Source organism: Nuphar pumila, chromosome 8, assembly GCF_984573655.1.
Source record: "Nuphar pumila chromosome 8, dmNupPumi1.hap1.1, whole genome shotgun sequence".
NCBI classification, from domain to species: domain Eukaryota; kingdom Viridiplantae; phylum Streptophyta; class Magnoliopsida; order Nymphaeales; family Nymphaeaceae; genus Nuphar; species Nuphar pumila.
In genome coordinates this window covers 3,390,456-3,413,722 of record NC_143256.1, presented here as the reverse complement: position 1 = coordinate 3,413,722, position 23,267 = coordinate 3,390,456, and the positions used below count along the sequence as shown (strand labels likewise).

The 23,267-nt window shown below is 37.3% G+C and overlaps 1 protein-coding gene across 1 annotated transcript in view; it reads left to right on the top strand.

The window, feature by feature from the left end:
* LOC149829453 (uncharacterized) overlaps positions 1-23,267 on the top strand; it is a 133,246-nt gene that overhangs the window by 6,202 nt on the left and 103,777 nt on the right. Inside the window, exons 2-4 of the mRNA XM_090015951.1 lie at positions 11,644-11,759; positions 17,871-18,079; positions 19,349-19,468. Coding sequence (XP_089872077.1) covers positions 11,644-11,759; positions 17,871-18,079; positions 19,349-19,468 — 445 coding nt within the window. The remainder of the gene's footprint in view (positions 1-11,643; positions 11,760-17,870; positions 18,080-19,348; positions 19,469-23,267) is intronic.

The following is a 23,267-nucleotide window of genomic DNA, read 5'->3' as shown; positions in this document are numbered from 1 at the left end:
TAATGTCACGAAATGGTGTGGATTCCAATGTACTCCATAATGATCTCCAAGACTCAAAACATTATACATTTAAACCACAAACTTAAGAATTAAAAGACACATCAAAATGATCTCCAAGACTCAAAATAAATAATTTATTCATAATGAACATTAAAAGAAATACAAAATAAAATTATATTCATGCCTCACTACAATGCACTCAAAGAAAAAATATTAGACAACCCTAATATTACCCATCACTCCCTCAACCTTAGACATGCACACTCACCCTTTATTTATAGAAGAAAAATAGAGGAAGAACTAAAAGATAGGAAGAGAGGAAGTCTTCTTAATAGCCAACAAGGAGAAACCTCCCAACGGCTAGAATTCTAGCCGTTGGTAGCTAGTCAAACAAGTTTGACTTGGTCCCCAATATATATATTGTAAATGTATGTATATATGTTATAATAAATAAATAAATAAAAATATATATATACATATTGTACATATATAGAAATATATATACGTATACATTTGAACGTATACATATATGCTATACTATATACATAAGTATGTATATATACAAATAATAATATACATATATATGTATGTATATACGCATATATACAAAATGATACATTTAATCTTAACATTCAAAAACACTAAATTAAACATCTAATTAGTCAAATAACAATCTACCTAATCATTTAGCATTTAAATGATCTAATTAGGCAAAAATCTCAAATAAAAAATTAAGAGAACCATAATTATAGTAAAACTAATCATGCTTTTATACTCAATGGATCCCTAAAATGAATTCAACAAGTAGGATATAGGGATCCTACCTAAAAAATATGAAATCCCCAAAAATCCGGAAATGAAGAGATAGCTTAAACCACCAAAAATCGTTGGTGGTGGTTGCTCCAAATAGAAATTCGACGAAAATTGGTGGAGTGGCTGCCACCTCCAAATTGAATCTCCAAGGTGGGCGTCTCCACCAAAAACGGCAAGATAGAGGCAGCAAGGGTGAGAAGAGAGAGGGATTTTCAGCCTCTCAAAACTCAAGGATGAAGAAGGAAATAGGGTTGCGTTTTTCATGGCTCCTCCACCAAAATAATGACAAGGGGGGGTGACTCCACGGCTGGGGGTCCTCCACGGAACCCACAGCCAAGAGAGGGAGCGTGAAGAGGGATCTCACGACAGCCAAGGAGAGAGGAAAAGAAGATGTGAGAGATGGGGGTGATCAATGGAGAGTCTCACAGTGGCTAGGTGAAAGAAAAGAGAGGGAGGTAGTGAAAAGAAGTGATTGGACCCGACCTTTGTACCGGATCGGATCCAGATCCAAACATAGTGTTGTAATTCTTTTTGTTATTAAAGGATATTTTTGTACCCTAAAAGTATGTATTAGTTAAATACTCATACCCTAATATAATGAAAACACGCTGAACACTTTAACGTGTTGTTTTTCTGTAGCCTCTTTCCCATTATCGCGTTTTCTCTTTTCTTGCACAGGTGAACTTGGAGATCATCGTATTTTAACATGGTATCAGAGCAGTGTTAAACTGGGCCTGGGATTGTTTTTCCAGAAGGAATGACCACAAAGAGAAGATGATCTGATTTTTTCCTCAACCCCGAATTCTGCGTCTTCTCCCTCTTTTCTTCTCTGTTTTCAAATTTGGTAAGAACGTCAACATCTTCCTTCCCTTACCTCTTCTTCAGATTTATTTGTGCGTCTCCCTCCTCCTCGGTTTCAGTTCTGAACCGATTTACTTTCTTCTTCAGATCTGAATCTCTAGAGATTTAGAATCAGTTACTCTATTCAAAAACCAAAGGGTCCTCGTTTGGGTCTCTTGACGTCATTTTTGAGTCTCTCGACGTAAAGAGACATCGATCAGTTTTTGGCAGTCGACCAGAATCCTATGCTTGCTGAAATTAATGTTTGTGAGTCTTCAGTTTGCATAATCGCTATCTCGAAATACTCGTATTCCTGTCTTTCATGTTTTTTGCCTAATCTGGAACCATTTTCTGTTGATAGTCAGTTTTCTTTACTGTCGATCTGAATATTATACTCTCTGAAATTCATATTTCTGCTATCTCAGTCTGCAATATTCTTTATCTTGAAGTATTCATATTCTTGTTTCATCTTTCTACTTAATTTGGAACTGCGTTAATGTTGATATTCAGTTAGTTGATCAGTTTTTCTTTCTGATCATACCCGAATACAATATATCTGTCATACTACCTAAAAAAAAAGGGCGGGGGGACAAAATATTCGAGTAACTGAGTTTCTTGCGAGTTAAAATTTTGGTTTAGAAAATTTTCTTGAAAATTCTCTTTCTTCCCACAATATCTTCCAATGGACTCAACTTTCCCACAGTCAGGCCTCTCCTCTAACTTTCTTAGCCAATTAGTCTATGAAAAGCTGAATAATTCAAATTTCTTGACCTGGAAAAGGCAAATTATTCCTTTTATAAGGAGCCAGGATCTCTTTGGTCATCTGGATGGATCAGTCTCAACCCCTCCAGAGTAAGCAGGATGATAAAGGGGCGCAATCTACTATTCTTCTAAAAAATCCAGATTATGTTGCTTGGGTGAAAAGAGATCAAGCATTAGTGGCATACATCACCTCAACACTCTCACAAGAAGTTCTTGTAGCCATTCCCGATGATTGTTCAGCCAAAGAACTATGGGACAAGGTAGTGCAGACATATTCGCAGATCTCTGAAGCGAGAATCGTGTTTCTCAAGCGAGAATTTCAAATGTTGAAGAAAGATTTAATGTCAATTATGGAGTACTTGAATAAAATGAAAGGCATCACAGATCAACTGGCTATTGTATGATGTCTCGTCAGTGATAAAGACAAGGTGCAACAGACCTTGAGTGGATTGGGGTCAGACTATCATGTTCTGGTGACGTCCTTGCTGTGTCTCCCAGAGCTTCCAAAATTTGAAGATCTTCGTGCAAAGCTTCTGCAGTATAAAATGACCCTGAAAGGGTTTTCTGAGGACACCCATGCACATTCAGGAACTCCGGATGTGCTGGCCACCAGACTGACTTATGGTAGAGGTAGAGGTAGAGGAGAAAATTCTTTTCGAGGAAGGGGAGGACAAGGGAGAAATGTCTTTGGAGGTCGTGGTTTGCTTCCAACGCCCAATATACAGGGACAAATGCCCATTCCTACTTGCTTCCTATGCAATAAGAAAGGGCATATTAAAGCAAATTGTTGGTTAACCCTCAAAATAAAGGAAAAACCCTACAAACAGAGGCTAAGAGGGATGGAGAAGTAAAGGAGTTGCTATTGGCAGCCTTGGCAGGCTTGAACATGAAACAAAATGATAAAGGTATTTGGTACGTTGACTCCGGAGCCGCGACCCACGTTTCGGGTGATGCGGGTAAGTTCTTGAATCTTACTCCTTATGTTGGAAAAAATAACATAGTCACAGGAGATGGTTCTCATCACTCAATCTCACATATTGGAAATGCCATTATACCCATGTCTAAATCTTCTCTTAATCTTTCAAATGTTATTCATGCTCCTAATATTCGGAAGAATATTGTTTCCGTCTCAAAACTTATTGATGATGTTAATGCCTCAGTTGAATTTACTCCCTCTTCTGTTTATGTCAAGGATCTTCGCACGAGGGAGACATTTGCTGAGGGAAAGAGACGATGCAACATGTACATCTTCCAAGAAGATCCCTCATTCTCAGTTTATTCTGCCTGTTCATCCTTCAAGCCTCATCAGCATCCATCTTTTGTTTCTTCCGATTATGTGTTTGCCATTTCTGAATGTAATAAGCCAACTCTTTGGCATAGTCGTTTGGGTCATTGTGGTCGTCATTTTATTGAAAAGCTTGTCTTGAATAATTTCATTCCTAAGTCTAGTCTGAGTCCAAAGGCCAGTGATACAAAGTGTCCTAGTTGTCACTTATGTAAGAGTCGTGTTTTGCCTTTCAATTCAATCAATAAGAGAGCTTCAATGCCCTTTGAGGTCATATGTTCTGATGTCTGGGGTCCTGCCCCAATTGCTTCTGTTTCTGATAGTAAATATTACCTTATTTTCATTGATAGCTATTCACGCTATACTTGGATATTTTTTATGAAACACAAATCAAAAGTTTTTGGATTGTTCCAAAAATTTGGCTTGTGGACAAATTGTTGGTGCATGTTAATGTTCCTTCTCTAGTAAGATGTTTGATCAACTGTCTAGAATAAATTTTGTCTCATAGTTTTATTCAAGGGATGGTGGTATTGGACAGCTGTTTTCTTGTCCGAATTCTCTAAACAGAAATGGATTTTTTGAAAGAAAACACATACATGTCATAGTGGTTTCTCGTTCACTAATGTTCCGTAGTGGCAATCCCAAAAGCTTATAGATAGAGGGTTCTCACACAACTATTTACTTAATTAATAGACTTCCCATTGAGGAATTAACTAGTGCATCACCATCTGAAATATAATTTGAAAGGCCACCTGATTATTTATTGTTGCAAACTTTCGGTTGCACATGTCATGCCCATGTCAGTAATTTTTTGAGAACTTCGTTCTAAAATGGAATTTTGCGTTTAATTTTGAAAACCAAAAGAGATATAAATGTTATTCTATGCAAGCATGGCTTTATAACATGGATGCTTCAAAGTGTCGATTAACTGCATTAACACCAGTGCTTTAGGAGATAGTGCTGGTGCGAGTGCTTCTATGAGTTTAGGTGGGTCTGAGTCAGTCCTGTCTATACATGTAGAAGAATGTGAAAGTTGTAGGTAGGCAAAGGCTTATGCCTTTCCATTTGGGTTGAAAGATTGCGAGTCTGAGAGTCCCTTTAGCTTGTACATTCAGATGTTTGGGTCCTTCACCCCCATTTTGTCAAAGGGTGGTTCATCATATTTTGTAACCTTTATAGATGATTGTACAAGATATACATGGGTCTATTTCACAAAGAATAGAAATGAACTATTTGATATCTTCAATAAATTTTGTGTTATGGTTGAGATTCAGTTTTCTGCTAAAATTAAAGTGTTACACACTGTTTCTGGTGGAAAATATATTGGTAGAATGTGAAAATGTCCTGCAGGAAAGAGGAATTGAGCATAAGAAAACATGTTTATATAGTTCTGAACAAAATGGCGAGGCAGAAAAAAAGAACATACACATTTTAGATGCTACTAGAGCATTGCTCTTTGGTGGAAATGTGCCTAATGTGCCTAGAGATTATTGGGCTTATGTGATGTTCATGGCAATTTATTAGATTAATTGTATGTCGTCATGGGCGTAAAGGTACATCTCCATTTAAGAAATTGTATGGTATTGCTCCTAACTATTAGATGATAAAGATTTTTAGGTGTACCTATTTTGTTCTTTTACCTAGTAGATATAGAAACAAGCTATCACCTCGTTCTGTGAAATGTTTTTTTGAGATTTTCTAAAAGGCAAAAGGGGTATAAATGTTATGATGCTATTGAAATAAGAATTTGGATATCATGACATGTATTTCATGAGGATACACTCTATTTCAGTAAAAGTGACATTAAGGAAAACAATCAGTTGGTTTCTCCTTTTTGATACTGTTTCTTGTGGAAGCGAGGGTTGAAAAGAATATTGGAAGTCAGGGGAAGGAAACTCAAGGTAGAGGTGATAGATTTAAGCAAATCTATTCCTAGAGGCGAGAAATGTGGTAGAAATACCGTGTTTGGATCAGGTAGAAGTGAAGGATTCAGATGATGTAGAGGCTAATTTTGATTCCCTTCCAGCTGATCTAGAGCAGGCAAGTTCAGAGTTCACTCCTATATCCTCATCTCTCTAGGTATATAGAAGTTCTAGAAGATCTAAACCTCCTACTCATTTTATGTCCTATGATTCCTTTTCTCCTCAACATCATGCTTATTTGGCCATGATCCACTCTTATATTGAGCCTGCTTCCTATGCAGAGGAAGCTTCTAAAGAGGTGTGGCAGGAGACAATGGCTGAGGAGATAAGGCACTAGAGATGATGCATGCTTGGGATATTGTAGAACTTCCACTTGACAAGAATTTAGTTGGATGTAAGTGTGTCTAGAATATTAAACTAAGGCAAACAAACCACCGTAAGAACTCTACTTGCGGTTGCTTCGATACGAGAATGAAACCTTTGACAACTAGATGTGAAAAATACATTCTTGAATAGAGATGTATATGGGCCTACCACGGATTCTCAAGGCAGAGTGTGCAGATTGAGAAGAGTCTCATATGGACTTGAGCAGGCACCTTGGGTTTGGTTTGAAAAATTCAGTAAGGCTATGAGATCACTTGGCTTTAAGGAGACTGATCACGACCTTGCTTTGCTTGATTCCTCCTTCACTCAGGAGAGGTGTATGTTTCTCCTTTATGTGGATGATATGATTATTACAGGAGATGATATACATAAAATAGTTGATATGAAGAAAAGATTAAGTGACATTTAAAATGAAAGACACGGTGAACTTGAAATATTTTCGTGGCCTTGAAGTTGCATGCTCAAGAAGAAAGTTCTATTTGTCACAACATAAGTATGCAACTGATCTTGTGGTGAATGTTAGGTTGGCTGACGATTTCAAGCGGGTGACTTCTCCAATGGAGGCTAATGTCAAACTAAGAGCTATTGATGGAGAAAAACTTGAGGATCTTATAATATATATGCAACTAGTGGGTAGCCTGATATACTTGACTTTCACCTGGCCAGATGTCATGTACACAATCCATGTTGTTAACCAATTCATGAGTTCCTCTACTTCAGTCCATCTTGTTGCTATGCTTAGGATTATTCAGTATGTGAGGGACTCTATGCACTTCGGGATGTTCTTGTCGTCCTCTATAGATGTTAGACATTTTGTGATTCAGATTTTGGAGATTCGACTAGAGATTGTATGCCTACTATTGGATTTTGTGTGTTCCTTGAGAGTTCTTTGATTTTCCTGAAAAGTAAAAGGCAACAACAAGTTGCTTTGTCTACTGCAGAAGCAGAGTACAAAGCTATGACACAAGCTCCCTCAAAGATCACATAGGATGACTTTTGGAGAGCTGGGTATTTCAGTCTTTGGGAGAACCTCCTTAGATTGTGACAAACATAAGTGCCATTTATATTGCTAAAAATCCAGAATTCCATGAAAGGATGAAGCATATTGAGATTGATTGTCACTTTACTAGGAGGGCTTATGAAGATGGGACCATAACCTTGATGTCTGTGAGTTTGAAAGAGCAAATTGTAGATGTGTTCACAAAGAGCTTACTTGCGGCACACTTTCAGACATTTCTCACCAAACTTGGGATGAGTCCTTTAGCATCATCTGAAGTTTGATAGGGAGTGTTGAAGAGTGTAATATGGATGTATATGTATTACTATCTTTGGTGCTACCATGTTCTTTTGTTCATAGCTATGTATCATAGGTGCGTGTGTGAATGCGGGTGCGGTGATGCGGCACTTTAAAAAAACTTGGGTGCAGGGGTACGGGGAGGGTATATATATATATATATATATATATATATATATATATATATATATATATATATATATATATATATACACTGTAACAGTTTTAAGTTAGCATTACTAATGAAATAAAAATAATTATCATATCAAGAGCATAAACTAGCAGGCCTATGTTTAGGTTGTGCCGAACCCGACAACATTGCTGAACCAAACAACCATGGGTTCAGCAGAGCCGAACCCAACAACCCTGGGTTCGGTTCTGCTGAATCCAGGAGCATAAACTAGCAGGCCTGGGTTTTTCTATTGAACCCAGCCACCATGAGAGCCGCACCCAAGCTTGGGTTCGACCCTTGCCAAAACAAGGGAAGGAGGAGAAGGAAGAAGTTGAGAGAGAGGAGCAGGAGGAGAAGGAAGAGGAAGAAAGAGAGAGGAGGAGGAGGCAGTGGAGGGAGGAAGAGAAGGAAGAAGGAGGATTACCTGTCGCTGCGGGTGCTGGTAGGAGGAGGAGCGAGGAGGACGAGAGGAGCGGATGAAGGGTTGAGAATGGGGGGGGGGGGGAGGTTGTGTTTTGTGCAAATGTCCCCTAACACCCACCTTAAAACACAATTTTTTTAGATCGAAATTGACTCGATCATAGTTGACCTAGTCCATTTTTTGGACACATAATCCTGGGTGTGGTTGACCGTTGATCGCACCCAGAAAAGTTTAACCGCACAAGGTGATGCTGATTTTTAAAATAGCCGCACGGGGTGCTCCACCCACATCGCGTCGCGTCGACGTGGGTGCGGCAACCCTTTACAAGAGTCCATGTGACATAGGTACATAGGATTATTTATCAGGGCCAATTCTGTATTTTATTAGGAGGTTTGAGGTCAACCAATTTTGTATTTCAAAGTAACAAAGGGGACCATGTTAAGATGTATATATATATATATATATGTGTGTGTGTGTGTGTGTGTGTGTGCGTGCGTGTGTGTGTGTGTGTGTGTGTGTAAACCGAAATACCCATCAGGGGTATTTTGGTCTTTTCACTATAATAGTCGTCAACCCATTAGGGGCTGATATTTTAATTTTCTTTTTGTATTTTATTTTTTTTTGATTTTATCTTTTTTCAAGATATGATGGGACACCTCCATATCCTGTTGGAGCTGACCGTTGGGTGAAGCCCCAACAACCATATGGAGCTGCACCCTTTAACCTCCATATGTATTATAAATAGGCCCTTTGTGGCCTTGTATTTTTAACTCATTCAAGAGTGCCTCTATGCAATAACAAAGTTTATTTGACCCTTGTGTTGGTGGTTTGATTATTCAATCAAGTATTCTACTTGATTGAAGTGTGTTCTTGCATGTTTATTGGGTTGAATCCATTTCATTACATGGTATCAAAACTTTGGTGCTCTAAAAGCAATTTTTGAAGAGGAAAATTGTGATAGCATCAAGAGGAGGATCGTGAGCTTGGCGAATACAACGAATCGTGGATTGTTGCATCGGGAAGCGCACAATCTCTCAAGCAAATCTTGTATTGCATTCCCTTCCTTTTTCTCTTCTTCTCTCTTTCTCTCTCTATCTCTCTTCTTCTCATTGTAAAGAAATGGAATGAAAGGGAAGTAATAGTCTCCATTCCCATATGCCTAAATAATACAAATTATGTGATGTGGGCATTCATAGTAAAACACAAAATATGGGCAAAGAAACTATGGGGTTTGGTGGATGCTACCGAAAAAGAACCTAAACTTATTCTCATTAAAATTGAGAATGAGAAGGAAGTTGCCCTTCAAGGAAAGGAAATGTCTAAAGCCGTTTTTGATTATGAAAAAAGTTGGAAAGAATGGAGGATAGGTCATTCCAAGATAATTGGATGACTCATCAATAGTGTGGACATCTACGAGCATCTACAAGTGTTCTAGTTTGGCGAAATTTGATTTCACTAGTGATGTGTAAAAATATCTTAAAGACACATATAGTCTTAAAGATATTGTTCACATATGTAATGTTCAAAACAAGGTAAGAACCATGACTCAAAGAGAGATGAACATTAGGGAATACTACAATGCCATCTCTCTTCTTTGGGATGAATTGGTTATTCTTGAGCCAAAATGGCGTTGCCCACAAGATGTAGAACTTCGTAAAAACCAAATTAAAATGGAGTACTTCTACCAATTTATTAATGGTCTTAGGCCCAAATTTGAAGTGACTAAGTCGGCTCTCCTTCATAGAGGAGGTGTACCATCCATAGTAGAAACTCTTGAGAAATTGACTATGGAAGGAAATAGATTGAAGAAGCCTTCCGCTTTAAAAGATGAAGAATCCGTGCTTGCTATGTCAAAGCTCGGTAATCATACTAGAAGCTATAAACATTAATGAGAATTGAAGAAACCCCAATAACTATGAAAGAAACGGAAAGAGGGGTGACCATGAATACAAAAAGGGTAAAAAAATCATATGCTATCATTGTTATGAACCGGGACACATCAAACCATTTTGTCTGAAAAGAAAGAAAGATGATCATAGAGAAGGCAAAAGAGTTGCTTCGGTTGAAAGGAGTGATGTAGACGACTCCAAATGTATTGGCTCAACAAATGGAGGCGCTACAACCAATGTTTAAAACTCAAGCTTCTTCTTTCTTAAGAGTGGCCGTATCCACAAGTGGTGACCTTGGTAAGACTTCTTGTATCCTAGATTCTGATGCTTCTTTTCATATGACTCCAAATGAGTCCATATTTTCCGAATGTAATTCTAATTCAAATGACTCTTATGTTTCAACCGCCGATGGGACGTCATTGAAAATCAAAAGTTTTGGGATTTTTAAAAAATCACAAGCGGCAGATTTATTCACTAAGGGCCTTACCAATATGCGCTTCTCGTTCTTGAAGAACAAGTTGTCCATGGTGCAAGACCATGCACAACTTGAAGGGGAGTATTGAGAATGAAATGTATGGGTCTGGTTCTAGACCCATATTGTCTTTCTTGTTTTATGTTACAGGTTGGTATTATTGGATCTGGACCGACAGACCCGATCCAATGTGTATTGTTTATATAACACTGAAATAGGGCACGATAGTGGTGTGCGTGTGCATCGTGATATCCACTGCCGCCTCCCCTCCTTCCAACCCTTCTCTCTCTTCTGCAGTGTACGAGATTCAGGCTGAAGGTACGTGATTTCTCACACTTGGGTGCTTACATGGATTTTGCGAGGGACCTTCAAATCCAATTAGGTGAACAATTGGATCTGGTTTGGAGTTTCTCCTCTGCGCCCCCCGTCAAAAGACAAAATCCGGTCAGAACACCAAACATGTATTAGTAATGACAAAATGTTATACGGGTCTAGTGCCTCCGGGGTTATTTACTATCTATGTTGAATAAGAACCTAATATTTGGTTATTTAGTATTTGGTATTACCCAATGTCTAGATTCATTGGTAGTTCTGGTCATGAATGAGGATATTGTATTGCACGTAGATACCAAAATTGAAAGTGGGTATGAGAAGCAATGACTTAAGTCAAAGTGAGGAAGTTAGTATTAAATATAAATGAGGAAATAAGTATTAAATATAAGCATGAAGCATGAAGTTGTAGAGGCATGTGGGAAGCAGTAAAAGTAGCATGTAGTTAGTGATGAAGCAGAAGTGGAAGTGAATCAGAAGGGATATGGGAACATGGTGGGTCTGATGTGGAAGCGAGCATGAAGCCAAATGAAACTGAATGTACAAATTCTTATAGTAAAAAATAATATATAATAATAGAAAGAAATAAGAAGCAAGTGGGAAGCACATTTCTTTACACAGGAAGCACACTTCCTCCTAACCTACCTAGATACATCTGGTATCTATGATGGCCAGTTGGAGGCTTTGCACTTTATCTGCCGATTTATATTTTCCATGATCTTTCTCAATGGAGTTGATATCTATGTAGTGTTAATTGGGAAGTTATCAATTAAATTTATTGTGGAACAGTGTTTCTCATTTATCTGCTATTGGAAGTTTCTTTGTGAAATTGTTACAGCACTAATGACATGTTTGAATGGTTGTCAGCAATGTTCTTCATAGCATGTTTGTAGGTGAAAAATCATAAGTGAAAATTTTGTTTCACTAGCACATGGCAATGAATGAGTAATCTTCGATCATGTATGTGTGCATGGACTGAATTTTTTGTTTAGCATTGTTTTCATTTTATAATATCCTGTTGATCTTGTAAATTGGGTTTTGTATTTGTTAATTGAGAAGGAAGGGAACTGGAAAGATAAGTGCTTCTGGAGGTAATGGTTGGGCAGGGGGCGGAGGTGGAAGAATTGCTATTGATATGTTTAGCCGTCATGAAGACCCAGAAATTTTGGTTCATGGTAAGCTTGATTAGTTGCCTTGGCTTTTCTTGTTGTAGTTGGTTGGACATGTCTTTGCACTGTTGGCTATTTTGAATAGTCTGTTCTAACATGGTCTTCTTTCTTTGAATCTTACTAGAATATATGCTTATTTCATCTTAATGATTTTTTAATTCATATACACCATTTTGGTCTTGAAATTGCATGAAGCTGCAGTTCACTGTCTCTTGTCATTGTTCCTGTCCGCAATTTTGTATGGCTGCTAATGGTTACTAGCGCTGGTATCTTGGTGTAAGAAGCCTGCTGAAAAGTTCCGACAGTTGTGGGCTGCTGAAAAGTTCCGACAGTTGTGGGCCTTTTAGCATTTTATAGTGAAATCTCAAATATGATCCTTAAAAATTTATTAATCACCTTTTTTTTTATATCTTATCCTTCAAATTCCAAGTCACCTTTTATAAGTTTAGCCACCTTGTTCTGACATGGGGAACAATGCTGATAGAAATATTCATACATTTTAAGGATACATAAATAACATTGAAGTAAAAAATTGAGGGAGCATGATATCAACGTAAAACCCATCTAATTTACAATGCTTGCAACCCAAGATAAAATACGAGACCAAGAGTATTCTGATTGTTAGAAGTTAAAATGGTAATATCTTTATCCTAATCCAAGATAGGTTAGCGGTAACTGCCGTTAATTTTAAAAAAGTTTATTTTGACCTACATAAACAAACTTTGGGACCTTTTTAAAATTTTGAAAATGTTAAGTATAATTTTTTATTTTGCCAAAGCGTTGTTGCAGTTTTAAAAATTTCCCTTTTATTTATCATACTAAAAGAGTCCTTGAAAATCAGGTACACTTCACTAGAGAATAGAGATTGAGAGAGAGGAGGAAGAAGAGAGATAGAAGAGGACTGCAACAATACTCCACACACCCAATGTGGGTCTCGGGTACCTTTTAATAAACAATACTAGATGTACAAAAATGCCCTAGGATAAATATGCAATATAACTTACATTAAAGGGGCAAAACAGGAAACAAATGAATACATTAAAGGGGCATTACATTAGGGATCAGTATTGACGTTAGTTTGAGTCCAGATCTGGATCTAGATCCAAAGTGTCATGTCTCAATAGCCTCCCTCAAGTTGTGCATGGTGAGAACCATGGACAACTTGCTCTAAGTGTCAAAACCTTTGCGCACTTATCTCCTTTGTGAATAAATCAGCCACTTTATCTTGATTCCCAACAAACTGGGTTGTAATCTCCCAACTTTCTATTTTGCTTCTGATAAAATGCTGGTCTATTTCAATATGTTTGGTTCTTCCACACTGAATTGGACTAAGTGAGATCTTAACCACACTTCGATTATCACAGAACAATATGGAACTTGGTGTCTGCTGATTTAGATCAAACAATAAATACCTAATCCAAGTTACTTTCGATGAAGCTGCCACCATTGACCCATACTCTGCCTCAGTACCGGAATGGGCCACCGCCTTTTGTTTCTTACTGCTCTGCGAAACTATATTTTTCTCAATAAAAACATAGTATCTAGAGACTGTTCTTCTTTCATCTGGGTCCCCTGCCCAGTCCGCATCTGAAAAGGTCATCACTGTTATCATGTCCTCACCATGCCAAACTTGATTCATTATAATTGGTGGACAAACAAGGAGTTGATTTTACTAAAAATGTTCTTAAGGAAAAATTTCAAATGACTGATTTTGGTTTCCTTAGATACTTTCTTGGAATTGAGGTCGCTTATTCCCCTCATCGATAATTATGGATTCAAACAAAATTTGCTATTGAGATCATTAACATGTCTGAAATCTCTGATGAAAATACAATCAATACTTCAGAAGTTATTAATACAAAAATGAAGATCGATGATGGAATACCTCTAGAAGACCTCACACCATATCACTAAATTATTGGACTTCTCACATGCCTATCAATCACTCGACCATATATTTCTTATGCGATTCATACAATGAGTCAATTTCACATTCTACCCTCACAATAGATATGATTATTGTTAAATATATTAAAAATTATATTTTTAAAGGGCTTTTATTATCTTCATCCTCTTCTCTAGATTTAATTGCCTATTCTAATTTTGATTGGAGAGGGGACCCTAAGAAACAATGCTTAACCAAACTCAACCATTGGTTTTGTGTATTTTTACGTGGTTCTTTTGTTTTACGAAAATGCAAGAAGCAATAGAAAGTATTGTATCATCAAGTGAAGTTGAACATAGAGCCATGGTCATGACAATTTCCAAAATTGTACGATTGAGATGACTGCCAGAGGACATGAGACATGTGATCGCCATTATGAGAGAAATATTTGAATAAGGCCATATCTTTGCCCTTAGTGTCTTCAAAATATCAACTAGCGATCTTCTTCCCCAAAGCACTTTCCTTTCCTCATTTTCATTTTCTCCTTGACAAACTTTCAGTGATTTCACCGTCCGTTTGAGGGGAGCGTTAAAATCTCTCTCTCTCTCTCTATATATATATTGATTCAACCTGGATCCAAAACAATTTTTTTTTTAAACCCGAGTCTTCACATCTGTATTCTGCGAGTCGACTCTTTTTATAAAGAGTCGACCCTTGTAACAGAAGAGTCGACCCCTGTTATAAAAGAGTGAACCCTTTTTATAAAAGTGTCAACCATTGGATTTAAAGAGTCGACTCCTACATGCAGAGTTGACCCTTGAATATAAGAGTTGACTCCTGAGACACCCGAATGTGTTTTTCTTGGAATTTCGACTTCGGGTACGAGCTATTAGGCTAGGGGTTCGATGTATTAGCCTGAAATTTGTTGTGTATGAGTTGCATTACTTGTATTTAATGCTTTTAGAGCTGTTTTTGTACAATGAGGCACTGAAGTGAGTATGGATGGTACAATTGGAACCCATTTTGTGCATTGATGTATATTGCATGTTGTGTGATGCATTGGGATGTGAAAGTCCACATATTCCAGTTATGAGAATTTCCAGACTGGTAACATCAAGAAATAAAAAAGGATATGTATACGTGCAGTTGGAATCCTAGGGTAACAACCTTGTTGGTATATTGTCACAAGCGCATGCTTGGGTGTTGACCCATGGTACCAAAATAATACTTGTGATGCATAGAAGTGTACACTACGTTAATTATAGAGAGAGGGATAAGGTCTCAGACCCCAAGTCCTAGAAAAAGCAATGCCTTGACGAAGGATTTTCGGACTCTGGTGCAAGCATCAAGGTAACCATATGGGTTTTATAAATGAAATAGAAGAATGAATACCCATTGAATGGTCCGGTGATGCCCAAATGGCCACGGGAGTTGTGCCCCTTTGGATAAGTAGGATTAAAATAATAAATGTGTGGTGTTAGCATATGACGCAACAAAAATTGAATAAAAAGATTTAATAAAATATTCATACATATAAGCATAAATGGCATGAGTGTGTCCTCGGTGCATGGTGCACCTAAGGGTCCACCCCATGAGTTGGGAGAGTCGACCCTTGAGTTGGATGTGTCTACTCCTCTTAGTTTATGTTGGTGTTATGTTCGGCATTAAGAGTCGACTCCTTTTGTTGTATATTATGTCAGAATTTTGAGAGTTGACTCCCGGATGTATCTGAGTCTCCTCCTCCTTGTTAGCTGGGGTCGACCCTTGTGTTGAAAGAGTCAACTCCTCTTGAGTTCTTCCTTGTATGTGTTTTTTTAGCCCTTGAGTCTACCCCAAGGTGGGGCGAGTAGACTCCTTTGAGTTTCTTCTCTCGAATGAAAGTTTTCCTGAAGGTCGACTTTTGATAAGTTGATCAATTTTTCTTGTTTGGAAAAAGGGTTTTTAAGCATAGTGACCTTTTCGAACGTACTTGATCTCGTGCTACTACCTGGTGACGTTTGTGTGAGTAGGTGGTTCACATTGAGACTGCGGTTTGTCTCACTCCACAATTATTACTATTTTTCAGGTATTCAGCAGTAGGCAAATGTGACAATGAAGGATACATGAGCAACTCATGGCCATTAGTGGACATGGACCTAGTACTTCTTCTGTGGTCCTTGGGAACTTTGTACAAGTTGTAAATGTTGATAAACATTTTGTGCAAGTTACATTTTGTGAAATAGAATGACCTTTATGTTTTGCAACATTGTGCAATTGACTTGTGAAATTTGGATCCTTGTTTGGAACTTGTATTTGAAAACGAATTTTAAAGAACAATCTTCTCTTGTCTTTTTGAAAAAGGAAAATTTTAAAAAAAGAAAATAGTGAAATTCAAACAAGGGTTTACATGCAGTGCGGTACGCCGCACTGTGTCAGGTCTAATGTAGACCCGAACCTCAGAAAAAGAAAACAAAATTTCCCCCCCGTCTCGAAACCCTGGACTCTATCTCTCCTTGGTCTCCCTCCCGAAACCCTCAACTCTCTCTCTTCCTGATCTCGCTCTTCTCCTCTCTCGTTTCTCCCATCTCTCTGTCTCTCTCTCGACGACTGCGAGGCCACTTGATAGAGAGAGAGGTAAACCAAAGGGGCTGGGGGAGGGGGAAACGAGAGAGAGAGAGAGAGAGAGAGAGAGAGAGAGAGAGAGAGAGAGAGAGAGAGAGAGAGAGGTGGGGGGTAAACCAGACGCGTTGGGGGATGGGAAAATATGAGAGAGAGAGAAAGAGAGGAATGACCCGTACTTGGTGCCACCTCATCCATGTCTTCCTTGCGGAGCGAGAGAGATTTGAGAGAGTGTCAATGCCCTTCCCACCGCCTTTTTCTTCTTAATGAAATTAAAGGCCCCTACCAATCTTCATATTCTTAAAAGAGTTTCTTTTTACTTTTTTTTTGTATTCATAATATCATCTTCTTCCTCTTTTATTTAAAAATAATCAAAAGATTCCCTTTTATGTTATTTCAAAAACACATTTTTAAAACACCTTTTATTTTAAAAAAATTCATTTTCCCCTTCTTCCTCTTTTACATTTAAAATGTTATTTTTTTTCCTTTTATATATATATATATATATATATATATATATATATATATATATATATATATAGCCATGCCCCCGTACCCACATTTTTTGAATTTGCCATGCCATACCCTCTGTACCCGCACCCACACCCGTACCCGTACCTAAGTGACAAAAATTGACTCCCGAAAACATCTATACGGTCAGATTTAAGTAATACATGGGAAGATCCCATTGAAAGCCTGGTTACCATGGTGGTCAGCTAGAAAAGTGATTAGCAGCTACCACCTTCTTTCTCTCTCTCGATATATATATATATATATATATATATATATATATATATATATATATGAGTAATGCGTTCCGTAAGCCCCCTTTTTCGTTAGGTCTCGTTAGGCTCCTTCAAAAATCATAGTTTTAAGTATTTTTTTCTCACGTCTAACACCGTAGATGTGATCTATAGGTTTTATTTAGTAGGAGTCAGCTTTTGGATTGCCGAAATCTGACCTGTATGCAGGTTTTTATGGTGATCCAAAATCAATGGCTATGAAGGTACCAGTTTTCCATGGCTCATAAAAACATGTTTTTTCGTCGAAAAAACATGATCCAAGAGTCGATTCCCACTAAATCGATCATGCTAAACACGTCTAATGGTTCAGTTATATCATAAAACACTTAAAACCTATTGGGCAGAACATAGCAGAATGAGAAATGGGGCCTAATTTGTTCTATTCTCTCTCTCTCTCTCTCTCTATATATATGTATATATATTAGACTTATGTACTTTTGTTGTCATGCATTTTCGTAGTGCATTTCATTATTAATAAAATTTAACTTTTGTCTTGCGTGCTTGTCAATTCAATTATATCTATTTGCCAGCCTTGTTTCTAAATGGTGGTTTAACCTTGTGTATTTAATATTTAGCTAGGTATAAGTTGTATTTGTGTTATATTTCTTGACTCTTTCAAGTTTATTGCATTTCAATTATGTTGAGTTACAATATCTTAATCTAGGTCTTGTCAGTTCAATTGTTCAGCAAAAAAAAGAAATTTGCTTTTGGACAAAATGGACTTAATATTCATTGCTTATGAATGACTTTTAGTCTGAAATGAGAGAAGAAATACATTTCCTTTTGGAATAAGGATTCATTGTCGCTTCTTTTCTTTTATTGTTCCCACAGGTGGGAAGAGCTATGGCTGTCCAGAAAATTGTGGTGCTGCTGGTACACTTTTCGACTCTGTTCCTCGAAGTCTTATAGTGAGCAACCACAACTTGACAACTGAGACAGATACACTTCTTTTGGAGTTGCCGAATCAGCCTCTTTGGACAAATGTTTTCATTAGAAACCATGCACGAGTTGTTGTTCCTCTGTTGTGGAGCCGTGTGCAGGTAATTTATTGTCCTTCTGTGGTGGTTTTTCCTCTATGTTTCTGCTGCTGTTCTTATTATGATTGTTGTATTGTTAATTCTTCTCACTTATAATTTGTATCATATTGGCTGCATATATTGTTCCCTATCCATGTAATTGTTAATTGGTACTCTTGGTAAGCCACCTTTTTATTTCGTTGTGTCCAACCTTCTTCATTTTTACAATATCAGCAAGTTTGATGCTTGATCATGATCTTTTAACCGATTTGTGATTTTGAGTGTTCCAAGAGGCAGAACCTTGCCATATTCTGATTACGGAGGTTGCCTAGGCTGGGGTAATGTTCTATGATCTTGTGATCTGGAAGTATATGAACATTTTGTAAGTACAACATATATTGTTGATTATGCATTTTCAGGTACAGAAACTTGGGCAGGAAAATATTGTTTGCATTGTAAATTACATCGAGGGTACATTTTGGAAAAAAAGATTACCCAATGTCTTATAAATATGGCATTGTATACAAATACATTTTTTTGCTGCTTGAATATATCAATGTCATGCTTAAATATGCTTCCGGTAACTTTGCTTTAAACCATGTGGAGGATCATTAGGTTAACTTATAACCTATCATTTGTTGGTTCTTGCTATGTTGGATATGGGTGGGGATCTCACCTTGTGATACATTACTAGAATTTAGTGTCTACATTGCTATTACTTTGTTCTCTCTTTGCATTTTTACTTCATGAAGTGCTTGTCAGCTTCTTATTACATGAAAATTTAACTTTTCAATAAATATCTTTGCTCTTCTTTGCTTTACCACCCTTACCTCACATATAGAAAAGACTTCTTCGAAGCCTTAGGTTTATAGAATACATTGTAATTTCTTTTCAAACTTGAATGCTTAGGAGTTGCTTTAGATTCTTTTATAATGGTTTGATATTCAATCCACACATAGCTGGCTTCGGTACTAAGGGATAGCTATGCATGAAGGCATACATGTTATAGTTAAAAAATTGATGTACTAGTGTACATGTTCAGTTTTTCTAGAAAAAATGTTCCTGCATATTTCTGTTAAGGCATTCGTTTGTGGTTTCAGTCATGGTTTGTTGAGCTAGCTTAGGTATTAAGAGATATCTATGCATGAAGGCAAACATGTGACAGTTAAAAACTCGACGTGCTAGTGTACATGTTCAATTTTAATGGAAGAAATACCCCTGCATATTTCCATGAAGGCATTGGTTTATGGTTTTAGCTATGGTTTGTTCTCATTGTGATTATTCAACTGACAGGTACGAGGGCAGCTTAGTCTGTTGTGTGGAGGGCTCCTCACATTTGGGCTTAGTCACTATCCATTTTCTGAGTTTGAGCTCATGTCTGAAGAGCTTCTCATGAGCGATTCTGTAATAAAGGTACAAGGATTCTTTTTGTTTTTTTTTGTTTTTGAAAAATTTCTGTAACTGTCTTGCTTATGATTATTTGTTTAAGCTCAAATATGTTCTGTTGATTGGCATGTATTAAAGTTAAGAACTGACCTGCAACCTGTTCATATGTGTGCAACCCAAAATTACTTAATTGTTCAGGTGTGACAAGGGAAATTTTGTTATCAAGACAAAGCACATTTTTGGCAGTTACAAAGCTGTCCAGGACCGGGAGTCAGCTGTTAATGAGAAACATTACAATGCCCCAAGTGTAAATGTTTATGAAGTAGTAACAATGGTAACTCTTGGACAATGGTGTAAAAAGTGTATTTTAATTTAATAAAATAGGTAAATGATAGTATTGCATTTTTATACAGTACAATATAACCCCTGCATCAAAAAGTGGTCTATCAAACCATATGTAAATACATGCTATATAGTACAATATGTTTGATTTTTTGTACTTTAAAATTTTTACGATAATTTTTTGAAATTGTTATTTCACTTGTGATGAGGACTTTATTTAAGGTCCTATTTACCTAATCACTCTATTAGTAAGAAACAGGAAAACAAAGCAAAAAGCTTCTCATAGTTTATTTTCATTAATATTTGGGATCAAACATAAAAGAGGAAGGAAGGAAAGAAAATGATTGTGGGAAAAAGATCATTGTTTCATTTTTATGTTTATTGTGATTAGTGGAAATAATTAATAAGAGACATTGGAAAACCCTTTCTTTATTTTGTTTTTGTCGTAGTATACTTATTAAGAATTTGTTATACTATTGAATTAAAATTTGATGGCGAATACCACTTATAATTTTAAGTGCTGTTGCTTATTACTTTATTTAATGCTTTTATTTTTTTTAAGTTTTAATTTTTAGATCCTTCCTTTGCATGTTAAAAACACTTTTCGTTCACTCTCTTTAGGGAATTTAGATCGCATCTTATACATCTCCCTCACCGTTGTATGATGGATAGTTTGTGACATTTTGGCTAGAGTTGATGGATGAAATGTGGAGTTGCATTTTAATTAACCAATGAAGAACTTAGGTTTCCCTTCTAACAATACTTTTCGGAGTGTACATTTTAAGTTCCGCCACACACATGCTCTAACACCCCAAAGTTTCAAACTTTTGAACCTTTCAGAAAACAGGCAAGAGACTAAAAGAAAATCTCTTTCCTTTCAGAGTTTGTTTATGAAATCAGCGGAAGATAATTCTTTTGTTGAATTTAGAAAGACAAGCTGACAACTTTGGGCCCGTTAGCTAAAAGAACCAAAACTAACAATCCATGTTACTTGCAAAACACTTGAAAAAGCCACTTTGATTAAAAGAAGTTTCCAAATAGTACAAAATTCGGATATCCAAGGGAAAATCCGTGACAAAACCCACAAACGTCCAAGACGTGAGCTAAGAACAACAAAAGGAAATCTTGAAGTCATCTTGTCATCGCCCGTGGTGTACCTAATCATCACCTGTACCCATAGAATAAGTTAGTTTCGCGAAAAACTAGTATGTGCACAAGAGAGACTACAGAAAACTGAATTAAAAGCATTTAATTCAGCATGCTAAGCAGTTTAAAGTAGATCAACAATTAAACATGTAAGCAGTTTAAAGCAGGTAAGCAGTTCAAAACTCGATTGAACAAAACGTATATGTGATTAAATTTTTGTCTTCGCAAGAGTTTATACAAAGCCATAAAAAGGGTTTAGCAGAAGACTATAAGAATGCTATCTTCTACTTGATTCGACATGGATGAAGAGACACAATGAGACATTGCTCTAGCTTGTTTTCGTTCCTTGAACGGGGCCTCTGCATTTAATTATTATCAGGTCATCGTTTGTCGCTCTCACTATTTCTAACAAACTCTTTGTCCTGAACAATCTTAATTTATTCTCATCTCTCAAGGCCTTACGCAGCCAACTGTCACCTGTAATGACTCACTTAAGGCGTCATACTTTCTCAGAAAAGCTTACCCTTCCATAGAAGGTCCAAAACATGATCATGATCTAAAATCAATAAAGATCTGATTCTCACATTTGAGTCCTGAATGAAATCATGCTAAAACAGAAAGCCAAATCTATAGATTCATATCTGGCTATTTCAATCAATCTCAGAAGATTATCACAGCTCACCATAACTTTTTATGGTAATAAAAAACCACAAGTTCCACATCGGATCGTTGGCTTGAAAAATATACGACCTTACAAGGAATTACCGCCCTAGATGGTATACCTGGTCTTCGACAATACACTTCTTCACAGGAGTTCACCGTCTTTGCGGCTACCTGCTCTTGGACAATGTACATCCTCACATAGAATCTACCACTCTAGCCGATTACCATATCTTGATCATACATACCCTCATAGAGAATCCTTTGGGAACCCGGTTCTCAACAAATGCCATATCCAATAAAAATTATTGTGATACACACATCAACACAAATGATCGCTCTCAGGGTCGATAGCCATTATTATAATTAACAAGATCAACGCCGGATCACCTGGTTTGGGAAATGTACAACCTCATAAGGAATTACCTTCCTAGATAGTATATCTGGTCTTGGACAATACACTTCCTCACAGGAGTTCACCGTCTTTGCGGCTACCTGCTCTTGGACAATGTACATCCTCACAGAGATTCTATCGCTCTAGTCGGGTCACCTGATCTTGATCATACACACCCTCGCATATAATCTTTTGGAGATCAGGTCCTCAACAGATACCATACTCAGTGATACATGCGTCAATACAATCGACTGCTTCGAACAATTGACCATTCTTGGGGTCAGTAGCCACCAATATGGGCATAAACATGTATACCAGTAATATGCATCGTATCACTTCACATGGTAAAACAAATCACATATGATTCAAGTTATATGTGCAAATATTCAGATCATTGCATCATCATATGCATTCACAATTCTTATCTCAAAGCACATAGCATTCGACCTTTCTAGCGTGTAACTCACGCACATATCTTCAAGACATTTTAATCAAATATTCATGATACTTATCAATCATGTTATACAGGTATGATATATTCACACAAACAATCATAATTCAATATTCTGCAATAAAACTATGTAGGCGTGGCGTGTCATTTACCTGCATAAGCATCATAATCATAAGAATCTCGGAGACACCAAAGTCATACGTAATTTCATCGATAAGCTTTTACTTGACAAAAAATACGTATAAAAAACACACGAAAGTCTTATGACCCATCAACTAGTGTGAACAGACTTTATGTTTTGACATTACTAGCCTGCGGGTACACGCAAACCAATCGTAGAAACAATTGAGACTAGTTCGGGCGTCTGTTATTCTATGTATTTTCAATAACTCGAATAGCTAGTTGGGTCCGCTCCTAAGGGGGCGACTTTAGCCGAGAGAGGATTCCCCAAAGTCAGGTACTTGGCAACAGATTCATCCAACTTCTGCAGAAGTCCATAGGATCTACCACCTAGGATAATGTCTGGTAGTCCCTTTCCCTAATTCCAATGACTGGGGAGGCCGGATCTTTGCCCGTGGGGTGGTTGTTAACAACCTGTCCATTAGAGTGTGTACCGCTCTGTCCTCTCCCTTGATAGACTAAAAGAAGCGAATGAGTGCGTCAGGGGTAAATTAATTGACGACTTATTCTATATGCTTTGGTCTTTTGACCAAATGAGCATCGTACCTGTGAAGGCGATTCCATTTTTTATGTGTTTACAGTATTGTGCATTTGACACTGTTCGAGGTCGCACGACTGTCTCATCCGATCATCGCAGTACTAGCGTGTAGTGC